Source organism: Centrocercus urophasianus, unplaced genomic scaffold (assembly GCF_019232065.1).
Source record: "Centrocercus urophasianus isolate 14NV4802_14NV808 unplaced genomic scaffold, USGS_Curo_1.0 seq_31, whole genome shotgun sequence".
Classification (NCBI taxonomy): Eukaryota; Metazoa; Chordata; class Aves; order Galliformes; family Phasianidae; genus Centrocercus; species Centrocercus urophasianus.
This window is the reverse complement of record NW_024884878.1, coordinates 10,282,905-10,295,797: the sequence shown is the minus strand read 5'-3', so window position 1 is coordinate 10,295,797 and position 12,893 is coordinate 10,282,905. Positions and strand designations below refer to the sequence as shown.

General features: G+C 47.6%; 1 protein-coding gene across 1 annotated transcript in view; it reads right to left on the bottom strand.

The window, feature by feature from the left end:
- Nucleotides 1–12,893, bottom strand: part of FRMPD1 (FERM and PDZ domain containing 1) — a 22,766-nt gene extending 9,873 nt beyond the window's left edge. Inside the window, exons 1-9 of the mRNA XM_042829376.1 lie at nucleotides 12,793–12,893; nucleotides 12,357–12,514; nucleotides 10,775–10,877; nucleotides 10,595–10,640; nucleotides 9,175–9,282; nucleotides 5,323–5,418; nucleotides 2,595–2,720; nucleotides 1,446–1,565; nucleotides 1,031–1,167 (exon numbers count right to left, since the gene is read on the bottom strand). Of these exons, the coding sequence (XP_042685310.1) occupies nucleotides 1,031–1,167; nucleotides 1,446–1,565; nucleotides 2,595–2,720; nucleotides 5,323–5,418; nucleotides 9,175–9,282; nucleotides 10,595–10,640; nucleotides 10,775–10,877; nucleotides 12,357–12,514; nucleotides 12,793–12,893 (995 nt within the window). The remainder of the gene's footprint in view (nucleotides 1–1,030; nucleotides 1,168–1,445; nucleotides 1,566–2,594; nucleotides 2,721–5,322; nucleotides 5,419–9,174; nucleotides 9,283–10,594; nucleotides 10,641–10,774; nucleotides 10,878–12,356; nucleotides 12,515–12,792) is intronic.

Genomic DNA, 12,893 nt, shown 5'->3' with positions numbered 1-12,893 from the left:
CTGCCACACTCAAATTCACTCCTTTGTGGGCTGCTAGCGCATGAGGAGATGGGACTGCAGCACATGCCCTCATGCAGAATGCCCTGCTTTCCACTGCTATATGGACAATCTCAGTCTGCACAGTAGTCCTGTCTGTCTTTGACATGGAGAGGATGAAAATTCTGGTTTTGCACTCACTTCACTTAGGTTACAAGATTACTACATTTCAACACTTGTAGTCCTCAGACCTAAAAATATGGCACATACATTTTGCTCAAGAATTTATTCAGCTGAGGTGTTAAATACTAGGAGCTGAGAATGCTGCACTTATCCAGACTTGCTTGTTGCACTGCACTGACTACATGTGGCTGGGTGTCCCTGGCTGTACACACAGAATTAGTGGTGTTGCATCAGCTGGTGGAGGCTCTGTGGAGCAGTTATGGCACAAATGCCCATTTTTGAATGAGAAGCCATGACAAATTCTTAAAGTAGGGCTGCTTTTCATAGCACGTGCTATCTAACAGCTCCAAAAGGCAGCTCAACGCACCTGAGGCTTGCGAAACATTTTCTCTGTGCTGTTTTTCAGATCCCATTACTTCGCACGAGGACTGGAACTGAGTATTTCTGACAAGGTCCTGGTAGGTGAATGGATGTAGGGTACAGCTATGCAAACTCGGTGATTATTCCCTCTCTGAACGACAGCATGCAGATCTTATTGTACTGGCAGAAGCAGCCTTGGTAACACAACTATACAAGAGATTTGCAATTTTCTGCCCCTGTTGCAGTTGCAGGCTAGAAATTCCCTCTGTTAGGGACTGGCCTAGCACGTTACACTGTCCATATTACCCAAGCAGCTCAGCAGGTTAAAGACAGCGAGGCTCATGCAGTTACCTTGCCTTAAAACAACTGGCAAAACCAACAGGCTGAAGTCTCTTTGGGTCAGAGATGGACTCCTGCCCAGAACCAAGCACTGGGCAAAAACAGGGCTGCTATTAACTCCCTACATCTGCCAGGCTTGGTCACAAAATAACAGAGAAAATCTGGAACTTACTCAATGTATTTCAGAGAGACTTTCTGTGGCTGAGAACAAGTATAGATCCGTTCCTGTATCTGCAGAGCAGCCAGACGTAATGCCATACTGCATTTCATTTCCACAGCAAACCTCTCCTGCAGCACATCACTGCAGCTCTGAAACAAACAGAGCTGAGTTAGCACGAAGGTTAAGAAGCCAGAATAAAGGCCTTTGGTACGACTGCAGTGGACCAAGCAGAGGGAATCAGCCAGCTCATTTCAATCTCTTTCTGTTAAAAATCCAGGCTGATTTAGGAATTTGATACAAGCTCAACCCAAATGCTTATGCTCTACATCTCATACTCACATAACTAAACAGGCTGCAAGTACACTTGAGAGTAAACTGGATAGAAAAATAATGATTATTCCTGAGTTATGGAACGTCTCGATTTCACCTGCAGGTAGAGATATTCAAAGGCCACTGGGTCCTCCTGCAGCAGGTCTAAGGGGTCCTTTGGGACAAAGCAAATTCTGAAGAGGCATCGGCAGTCATGGGAATCTCTTTTCTGGACAACCTGCAAGGGAAAAACATCATCAGCCACAAAAACTGCTGGAGTCCTCCCATAAGTACAGCGCACAGCATCCAGCATGAGCTCAAAGAAAGCATTCAAAGCCCCTGGCAGGTGGAAGGCTGCGGATTAGCTGCTGTCCTTAGCAAATGCCAGGAGATGTTGACAGTGTCCGTATTTCTATCTTTGATTCTTCTTCTGTTTTTCTCTTCCCCCCCATGGTAGCCTCAAAGTCATTTGACAGCACAGCTTAATTAGCGTCTATTAATCTCATATGCTTGTAGCACACCCATGACAGAGGCTTCAAGGACATGTAACCACAAAGGAAGGGGCAAATTTCTGTGATTCTGTCCTAAGATACAGCAGCACAAAGCAGACACTTGGATCCTAATCATCACGTTAACAGAGCGTTAAGACCCCTGGACTGCACATTACCATATTTTATTCTGAGCAAACCCAGTACAGGCTCATCAACAGAACCTACACAGCCTCGCACACACGCTCGAGGGGATGATGTCAGCTTTCTAGCCTCTGCATCACAGCGGATCATCAGCCAACACAGTGTCACGGCTGCGGTCCTGGCTCCCAAGCAGCCACGTTCTCCTAAATTAGGTTAGCCCAGAACTAATAACAGAGCTACCCTTCTGTCTGTAGAACACAAATGTTTGTTAGGAATTTAACCAAACCTGGCGTACGGCTGAGTTAAATCTTGTAACTACCAGTCATTTTAAGACAGTCTCTGTCCTCAGTGTCAGCGGGCTCTCTGACAGGTGGTAAAAACCACGTTTGTCTCACAGTTTGCTCTACATGCTCTGAGCTGCATCAGCCCACAAGTACTGCCCTGAGGGCTCTCTACAGGGACAGAGGTGCTGCTGAAAGTGCTGCTCCTCAGGGGGCTGGCATTCACACAGAGAGAAGATATCCAAGCCCACTTGTGACACCTGCAGAGCACGGCCCCTCTGCACCTCACCAGCCACAGCTCTCTGGTGCTGGCTGCCCACACGGCTGCGGGGCCGTGCCAGGGGCTCTCCACACCTGCTCGATGAGCTCCTCCTCATGCAGCAGATGGATCTTTGCTGCGTTGTACTGCTCCTCCAGGGTAAGGGCAAAGTGCGCGATGCTCCGGATGGAGAGCTTCTCCTTCAAGGTGAGAACAATGTCCTGGGGAAGGAAAGCACACAGGTGGTCAAACAGAAGTTCAACACAGTTGCTGTAGATGGCATGAATGCTGTCTGAGTGCAGACAATTCTGGCCAGCCTTGGGAAGCTGCGTGGGGCAGCACAGAGGGAACAGCCAAAGCCAAGCCTTTCTGCGAGCCTGGTGGTTACCAGCCGTGTTATCCCAGCAGGGCAGCCAAGTAATAAAGGACGCAGTCAGCCAGGCAGGACAGCATTCACAGATACCCACATCCACTGCTGCCAGCCAGTGGGCAACAAAGGGAGCCAAAGGAACTGCAGAGAAACGGAGGATGATCGATTTTTTTTGTAGGGCAGAAGGACAAGGGAGAGAAACTGCAGCTTGCTGTGACAACGGTGCTGCAAGATGCAAAGTTGCAAGGTGCGACAAGCATCGCATGCATCTCCTACAGTTGCATGGCCTAGGTGCCTCAGGTCCAAAGCTTTTGCCCCACAGTCTGGAGCACTTTGTCACCTTCAATCCACGTATCTGTTGTGAGATATTCCAGCTTTCTAAAACTCTCCAACACTTTTCAAAGAAAGGGCAAAGACCTGGTGAAAAACCATTTTCCCCACCACAGCCCAAGAAACAGAGACCACCATCGTTAGTAAAGCTCATAGCAAATTTGATGTGTTGTTTCAGTTGTGCAGAATTCTTCTGCTACACCAAGCATTGTGGAAATGACTGTGTGTATTTTTGGCAGATAGCAAACATTACAGATGGCTTTACTGTGCACAGATTGGGAAAGAACTCCCATAACTCACTCACTCCTCTTGGGGTGAGCATAAATATCTCGCTCATCTGTTATCTCAAGTAGCACAGCAACTTGGGAAACGCTTATCTCAGAAAGTATTTCACAAATTTGAATGTTTCTGCGAGGATGGCAATGAGGGTTTCCACTCAGTTCTCTTAGAGAAAAGTTTGTTCCAGGTTAGAGGTAAGCCAAACATGAGGAATTAATCTGTCCTTTACAAGAAAGTTCCTCACAGAGGGGCAATTCACATCTCTCCTTTCAACTCACCCTTACTTCCTTAGCACCTTCCTTAGCTTGCTTTATTTCATTATTTCTTTTTTGGGGGGGCTGATAAAAGGAATTTCAGAATTGGGTCTTTATTGCATGGCAAATCACAACAGTTCTTGAAGTCTGGATGAAGCAGAAAAGAAACCTTTTCTTTTTCAAGAAACTCTTCATTGCACTACAAATATAAATTCCTTACTTTGCCCTTGTGTATTCTTTCAGTCAGATTCCAGAATGTCTGTTTATTAAATATCTTTTCCTCAGCAGCTGTACCACTGCACAACATTACGTACCATTTAAACAAATTATGGCCTACCATCAACGTGCACAAGCAAAGCCCATGAACCTCAGTAAAAACAGGCTACAAAAACATAGTTGTAGGCCTTACTGTAAGCATGGGAATTATGGAAGCTGTTGTATTAATGGATCTAGCAACCAGCATCTCGTATTTTGAAGAGAATTATTATCAACTTGTCTGCAAGGGTTCCAAGCACAACTACTTTTTCATCTGAAGGAAGTCATCACTTTTCATGTCTGTGCAGGGAAGATGTTTCCACCAATGCAGAAATGAGGCTGGAATATGGACAGGAGCTTTAAATAACAGCTCCCAGTTGCACTGTTCTGAGTTCACACGATACTTAAACCTGGTCTCAGCTCTCCACAGGCAAGTCAGGAGACTTGCTCTCTCTTTCAGGTACGCACATCATCAAAGCTATATTAAACAACTTTCTCCTGTGTATTTAGCCAAGTAATTTCCTAGGAAAGCAAAGTTTGCATGGACAGATGCTGACTGGTCAGTCTTCCAAGCAAGCTGTCCTCCTGCCCAATGCAGTGGTTTAACTGAGCAGATTGCTAATCACCACACAGTTGTTCACTCACTCCCCCCATTTCCAGTGGGACAGGGGACAGAATAAAAGAAAAAAAAAAAGTAGAATATGAATGTATGCAGCAAGTGATGCATAAGCAATAGCTCACCACCCCCCAGCCAGTGCCCAGCCAGCTCCCCGAGCAGTGGAAGACCACAAGATGAACTCATACATCCTTCAAAACTCCTTCCACATTGTATCACAACCCTTTCGCCAATTTAAGTCAGCTGTCTTGATTCTGCTCCCTCCCACCTTCTTGGGCCACCCTCCACCAGCCATTTGCTGAGAACGGCCTTGACTCTGTACAACACTGCTTAGCAGCAACTATAAATACTGCTGTGTCATCTACATAGCTTTTCTCCTAAAACCAAAACATAGCATCGCACCAGACACTCTGGAGAAAACAATTCTGTCCCAGCTGAAGCTAAGACACCCAACTTTAATCACGCTTACAAAGTTGTAGTGGTCTCACAGCTGAGCTCCTACAAGTTATGTGAAAATCAGTTACTAAGAAGAACGCTGAGAATCAAAGTAATGCTTCCCCTTTAGGAATGGCAAAGAAAATCCACCTTGATCATCAGCAGGCAGCAATCCAAGGGGCACCAGCTGGCCAGTACAACCAAGAGGTTGTACGTTACACTACATGCATCGTTGCAACTGGATTGAATAGAGGTGGGAGAACAAAGACATCAAGCATCATTACCTTTACAGTAGTGCTGGTCTCAAACCTGAAGGCTTTTGTCTGCCCATTTTCCAAGTATACCTTGAGAACATTTGGCATACAAAGAAGAGAATTCCCCTGTGGAACAAAAGAAACAGCACTAATTAATCCTTGGACATCAGGCCTCTTGGCACCAGGCTGCTCTGCCTGACGCAGCACATCCTGATTTAAATCACATAAGAACAGAATGGTTGGCGTTGAAAGAAACATTTAAAGATCATCTAGCTCCAGTCTCCCTGCAGTAAGCAGTGATGTCTTCCACTAGATCAGCTTGTCCAGAGCTCCTTTTGAACTGGCCTTGAACACTTCCAATAGTGGACGCTGATCCACAGCTTCCCTGGGCAACCTGCTCAGTGTCTCACCACATTCATAGTAGAAAATTTCTTCTTCATGCTAATCTAAATCTACCTCCTTTTAGCTTAAAACCATTAGGCTCTGGTGCAAAAGTCTCTCTCCATCTTTCTTTTAAAACCCCACTAAGCAGGGAAAGGGTTCTGTCAGGTCTCCCCAGAAACTTTTCTTCTCCATGCTGAACAGCCATAACTTTCTCGAACCTTTCTTCTTAGCAGGGCTGATCCAGCCCTCTGATCACTTCTGTGGCCCTCTCGTGGACCTGCACTAAGAAGTCTATATTCTTCTCTCCCTGGGAGCACCAGAGCTTCACTGAATTCTCCAGGCAGGGTCTCACAAGAGCCAAGTAAAGGAGAATCACCTTCCTCAACTTGCTGACCATGCTTCACTTTCTACAGACCAGGACACCGCAGTCCTTCTGGGCTGCAGTGAACACTGCCACTGCATATGTAATTCTTCACCTATCAACATCCACATGTGCTTCTCCATAGGCTTGCATTCATCACCCAGTCTGTTCTGGTGAATGCCCCAGAGCACAGGGGCTGCATTTTGCCTTTGGCCGTTTGGAACTTGATGAGATTCGCATGGGCCAACTCCTCAAGCCTGTCAAATTAAAATAAATCTTGCTCTGCTTTTGCAGCCTTCTTTTATAGCACTAAGCTTTATTCCCTCATTATGCTCCTGAGATAGAGCAAGAGTAAAAGAACAAAACAAATACCTTTACGATAAAATTCCACCTAGTTCAACAGCTATAGATGGTTCAGATATGTCCTCTGTGGCTTGCAGAAAATACATCTTCCCTTTACCAGCAGCAGGCTGTGCTAAGGCCCCACAGTGACACCTCCCCACTGGCAGCAGCCGTGCCTCCACCCCAAGAGCTACTCAAACCCTACGACAAATACAACTTCCATGGCAGGGGAAGGCTGTAGGATTCAGTTAACACACAGAGGTACTGAGCATCCCCCTGAGATACATCACTGCGACTTCCCAAAGAGGAGGAGGTGTCACCCGAGATTCTGGAAGTATGTCTTAAATGTGTTGGACAAGACCATGGCTCCCACTGCAAAGGCAGCTCCCTTGGGTGCTTTGGGAAAGACACCATCTTTTTGGAGCTGTCTGGAGCTGTAGCCTTCAGACCTCCACATTTTTCCCTTAGGAGAGGTCATCTGCACCTTTGTTCTTGCTTTCAGCCTTGGCCTTGTTATTCTTTGGCACTGAAAAGGCTTACTCCTTCACCCTTGGACTTGCCAATCAGCAGCACATCTTTCTTATGTTCTTGAATCAGTACGTTTCTCCAATCTTAGAACAGTTCATCTGCCTGTCACGACAGTCTCAAGGCTGAGAACAGCATTTTTAGGATTATCTCTCCCGTGTTTCATTTGCTTTGCAACATCTTATAAATCTCACATCTTTGGTTGCTCTTGATACCGTCCACGTGCCCCGGCAGCACTACAAGAAAGAACATAAAGACACTTCTGTGATTTGTTCCTTGTTCTTCCTTTCCGTTCTGTGAGGTTCAAGCTTCTGACAGTACTACCACGACAAATGAGTGAAGGCTGCCACTGCTGCTGAGCATGAGCTCTAACTCCTTCATGTAATAGCACAAACACACCAAAGCTTTGACAGCTTTTGGGTTCTTCATTATTTTCAGGGAAGTGATGCTCATTTGCACCTAGCACACGTATTTTCTGTTAGCTGCACATGTTGTACAGCCAGCACACAGCAGAACTTTACAGCTATACAGAAATTCTCGTATTCAGATGAAGTATCAACACTTTACACTCAGATCCAATCAACTGGCCAGGATATCCAGGTGAGGCTTTTCTCCTTTTGTGCAGGCTTTGATAGACCACTCTGAATTCATTCTGAAAGCTTCTGCTACCACTTAAGCCTGCATCCCAGACCTGTTTTGTCTGGTATGTGGTTGATTTACTCCAGGTTACAAACAGGCCTACGTCTTCTAGTAAAACACTGATGCTGACCTCATGATCCTAGGGGACCCTGCTCTTAAGTATCATTCAGCTATATGGAAACATGTACTGAGTTCACAGCACAAAGAGGAGGCTGAATAGCACTGAGCCTCATCAACAATTTATGTTCCCAAACCACGGTTTCAGGTTTCAGCTGCAAAAGGCAGCCTTGGGCTCCTTCCAGTTGTCACAGAGATCATTTAGCAATGCTCCATTAAGATCACTTAATGAAACAGGAGTCTCTGCAGATTTTTTCAGGACTGTAATGTCTTTTTTGCTTGCCTTAATACAGCTCTCGTTCAAAAGGAGGGTGGTTCTGACTCACACAAACGGAGCAGCTGTTGTCTATGGTGAATATTGCTTTTCCAGAAAGAGGCAATAAATTTTCTCCTCCTTCCAAGCCCAGGCTAGCAAAGGAGAAAGGGTCCTGACATGCCTGTAGTCAGGACATGCAAGAACCAGAGCATTTGTACTGTGCTTGTCCAATAGCCTCGTGACATCCAGGGCACTCACTGCAGCCTGCCCCTCAGCCCTGATGCAACTGGAGATGAAAGCAAAGAAATGCTTGCCACTCAATGCTCCGCCTGAGTTGGGGCAGGTCAGCTCTCTATGACCAGAGATTGGAGAGCCCAGAGGAAAGAAAAGGGGCTAGAGGCTGTTCATCACCATGCCAAGTTAAAAACATGTATGTAGATATAAGTAGATTTGATCCAATTTTATCATCTGAACAGCACCAACCCGTAGGGATAAGGATGAGGCGCATTTCATCCCAATCACTGAGCTTAGCGACACAAATTTAAGAGCTGCTCCTCCTTCAGGATAAGCTGCAAGTATTCTCACTGCATGTCCTTTTGTAGACTCACAGCTACCCAGCTCATTTGTTACCAGCCCCAGAAACCCAGCGATAAATTTGTAGCATCTTTTCAGTGAGCCACAGTCTTCTTTCACATCAGAACAGACTGTCTCAGCTTCTTATAGGTGGTCTATCACAGAAGCAGCCATGAATGCTCTGCAAAGCTCTCTGAGCAGCCAGGAAACAGTGAGCTCTAGCTTGAGCACATATGATGCCAAATGTAACTGCAAAGTGAAGCCACCTGCACCAAATGCTCTGAAGTGAATGGCATCAGGGAACTACTGAAGGCCAGGAGAGGCAATCTAGATTCTTTGGCAGAAAAATAACAGGTGTCTATAATAGGATTCACCAGTTATCTTTAGGGTCAGGATTCGCCAGAAAGTTGGGCAGAAAGTTCACACTGTGCCAAAAAGACAGAAGCAGTACTCACACCAGCTCTTCATCAGCCAAAGTAAGCAGATCCCTATGGAGATGCCAGCACCTCCCCCCATCACCCAGGGGCCCACGAACCCAGCTGGGACCAGATGATGGGATGCATACGCAGGGCAGAGCCCTGGGTGCACAATGAGGGTGCAGCCACTCTGTGGCTCCCAGCTGCTCTGACCCAGCCCAGCACTGCCTGTTTCTTCCCAGCACACAATGCACCTGTGCCCCGCTCACCTGTGCGTGTCCGTTCACCAGCACTTCCTCTGCAAAACGCACTTTCACAGGGTTTGTTTTCAGCCTTGCCCTCTTCTCCTCGGTGAGAAATGATGACTTAGGGCCACCCTGAAAAAATAACAGCAGTCTGTTGGCAGCTCAGCCTGTTGCAGCTGTGTGAAGAGCCAGTGGCTCGCGGAGGAGGCGGAGGACCAGGGCTGATGCCAGCGCTGCTCACATCACGTTACTTCACACCTGCAGGAGCAGGTGATGGTAGGAGTCAATAATCTTCCCAGGCAATCCAGACTCGCTGCAGGACTCTCAGCTATCAGGACAGTGACTGCCTTCAGAGCCCGAACACAGCTGTCCAAGTCACAGAATCATAGAATCCTAGAACGGTGTGGGTTCAAAAGGACCACAGTGATCATGTAGTTTCAACTCCCCTGCTGTGTGCAGAGTCACCAACCAGCAGCCCAGGCTGCCCAGAGCCACATCCAGCCTGGCCTTGAATGCCTGCAGGGATGGGGCATCCACAGCCTCCTTGGGCAACCTGTGCCGGTGCCTCACCACCCTCTGGGGGAAAAGCTTCCTCCTAACATCCAACCTAAACCTCCCCTGTCTCAGTTTAAAGCCATTCCCCCTTGTCCTGTCACCATCCACCCTCACAAACAGCTGTTCCCCATCCTATCTATATGCTCTCTTCAAGTACTGGAAGGCCACAGGGAGGTCTCCCTGGAGCTTCTCTTTTCCAAATGAAACAAGCCCAGCTCTTCATAGGAGAGGTGCTGCAGCTCTCTGATCATCTGATCATCTTGTTTTGCAACTCAGCTTTTACACACACTGAAGTCTATGCTGGCACACACACTGTGCAAGCAGTAGATCTCTGCTGGTGATGCTTATACAATAGGAACAGGCAACCAGCACCAAAGCTTTGTACTGAAATTAGGCTTTTCTTCCCAAAGCAGGACCAACACCAGGGTCCCAGATCTTAAGAGAGCAAGGGAGGACAACCCAGCTAGCACAGACAGGATTGTTTGCTCATGAGAGATCTGGAGCAGTAAAAATGAAGGGAGGAAGTTACAGGCCATTGCCTTGCTCACCACGATCCCAGACTTGCTGAACTAAACAAGGGGAAATCCTCAGGCTGTAATGAGCAGCCAGGTAGAGCCCAGAGAGGAAAAAAAAAAAAAAAAGAGATAACTGTTTTTCTACACACAGAAAGCATTTGAGGTTTGAGAGAACATCAAGAGCTTTCAAGGAACAACTTGGGTGGGTGGGGGTGGCTGGTCCACACTGGCCTTAATGCATCCTGGGATGCAGGTAGTTCCTGGCCTCTCCATGCCCTGGATAACCCTGGCAAGAGGGGAGCATCCCGTGTGCCAGCCCGGCTGCCCAGGCCAGGGAGCAGAGCTGCTGATAGTGCTGAAGAGAAGGCACTTACCGATGTGCAGCGCAGGACAGTGAGGAGGAGCTCATCACCGGCATCCCTGTAACACACAGGGATGCAGTCAGCCAGGGTCAGCACCTGCACATGCCTTTGTAACCCCTGGAAAAAGCGGGTTCCTATACCTCCCCCTCCTGCATTCCTCCCCTTGTCTGCACAGCACGGGCAGGACCGTACCTGATGATGTCAGACACCCGTTCAATGGACATGTCCTCCACCATGGTAGAGTTTATCCGGATCAGCTGGTCACCTGGCAGCAGCTTCCCATCTGCAGTGCTCCCTGTGGGCAACCAGCCTGCTGTCAATCACACACAGTGGACCTTCCACCAAGTTCTCTTCTTCCCACCTAGCACCCAATTGCTGCAACAACTCCTTCTGGATGGTAAAATAAAAAGGGAAGGCGTCTGGGGCTCTGTTGCCAGCCGATGCACGCAGCCCACGTCCATGCCACCTTGTCTCTGGCCCCAGATGCTGCCACTGAGCCATTAAGCAGTGCTCTTGTGGTGCATGCATGTGCCTGGGGAGCAGTAGGAATGCTCACAAAGGTTGGATTGCTGCAGAATGACTGAAAGGGATTCCCACACTGCCTGCTGCACCACTGGTTGAGATAAGCTACACAACTGGCATGGTGAAACCCTTCTGCCACCAGGAGAGCACAGCAAAGGCCTCCTCAACTACACTGGTTGCTGAGAGGACTCCCAAAGTACAGCAGACACCTGACCAAAAGGGTTAACAGCAGGTGCACTTCTGGTCTGAGGAAGAGGAGTATGCCAGCAGCCCCTGTCACCACCAGCCTGCGGGTCAAGACACAGTGCTTAATTTCTTTGTGAGACAGGTTTGCACATACAGCAAATGAGCACCCACCACCTGTCTGTTTGGGCACTCTGGCATCAGGGTGCACACGTGGCACACAGAGGCAAATGTTTGGAATCATACACAGGGCTTTTAGACATAAGACTTACAAGGATGCGTTTCTTTGTGCCTCAGCTCTAACAAAACACTGGTGCTTTCTGATGAGGGAAAAAAGAAAAATCTAACAGAAATTCTCCTGCTCCACTTCTTACCCCCAAAGACTCCCAGCTAATTTAGCCATGGGATGCTGACAGGAGGAAGTCACAGAATTGACACAGCCTGCCTGAGGCTGAACCCACCTACCCTCTCCACACCACTTACTCTGCCCAGCTTGGGTACATCCTTTCTCTGTCTGTCACACTGATGCCAATAGTTTGTACCCATTTAAGAAAATAATAAAAAATAGAGTTATAGTTTTTGATACTAAACTGCCAAAACAGCTTAAAAACAGAGTCAAGCCCCAGTGTTCTATAACTGGAAGAGTTGATCTGCTTGACCTAGGCAGAACTTGGGATACAGGACTGCCTGTACTAGCAGTGATCCTCTCCTCGTTGCAGCTTTTTAAGTGCAGACAGAGTTTTCAGCAAGGTGACCTCAGTGTAAGAACCGTAAGAACTCTAAGCACTGTAAGATTAGATAGAACTATTTCTTGGCATTTCAGATTCAACAGCAGAAAGAACTTGGCTTTCAAGCATCTCATGCCCTTCAAGGTCAGATGAGTCTGAGTGCAGACAATACACTAATGGTGAAGCTGAAGGCTCCACGGTGAAGGCATGCAGCTTTTTCCCCTCGGTGCTCGAGGCTCACATGCTAACCAGAGGTACCTGGTAGGAGGGTGTCCGAAGGGCCACCTGGGACAGCTCGGGTCTCAAACCCATGGCTGTATGGAGAAGACAGTGGTGCTCACCTGCAGTGACAGATGCGATTGTAAGAGGAAGGTCTGGGCAAATCTCGAAGCCGTAGTGATGGAGGACCAAGTCTTTGTACACTGTGACGGTGAGTTTGACACGGCTGGCAGTCTGGCCACCGCCATCGTTGGTGACATCTGTCACAGACACTCTGCCACTGTGAGACAAGAAGCTGTGATTAATTAAGACATAATCAGAAAACACCCTATCAAAAAGGCTCAGAGCACACAGACCCCTTGCTTTCAATGGGCTACACAAATGCACAGAGAGGTCAGAATTTGTTCAAGTACCTATGGGTGAACACTTTGCTTTTTTTCTAGGGAAAAATGGGAGACATCTGCAAGCAGCGGCTTTCCATGTTCACTGGAAACAAGCCTGTGCTGTCTCTGATCAAAACCAATCAACAGATATCCCACTCACAAAAGACATGTTTACCTGGATGCACCATCCCGAGAGCGATGAAGCCATTTTGCTACCATCTGCTCTATCCTACATGCTTTGCGTGTATGGATTAAGTTAGTCTCCAAATCTTCCAT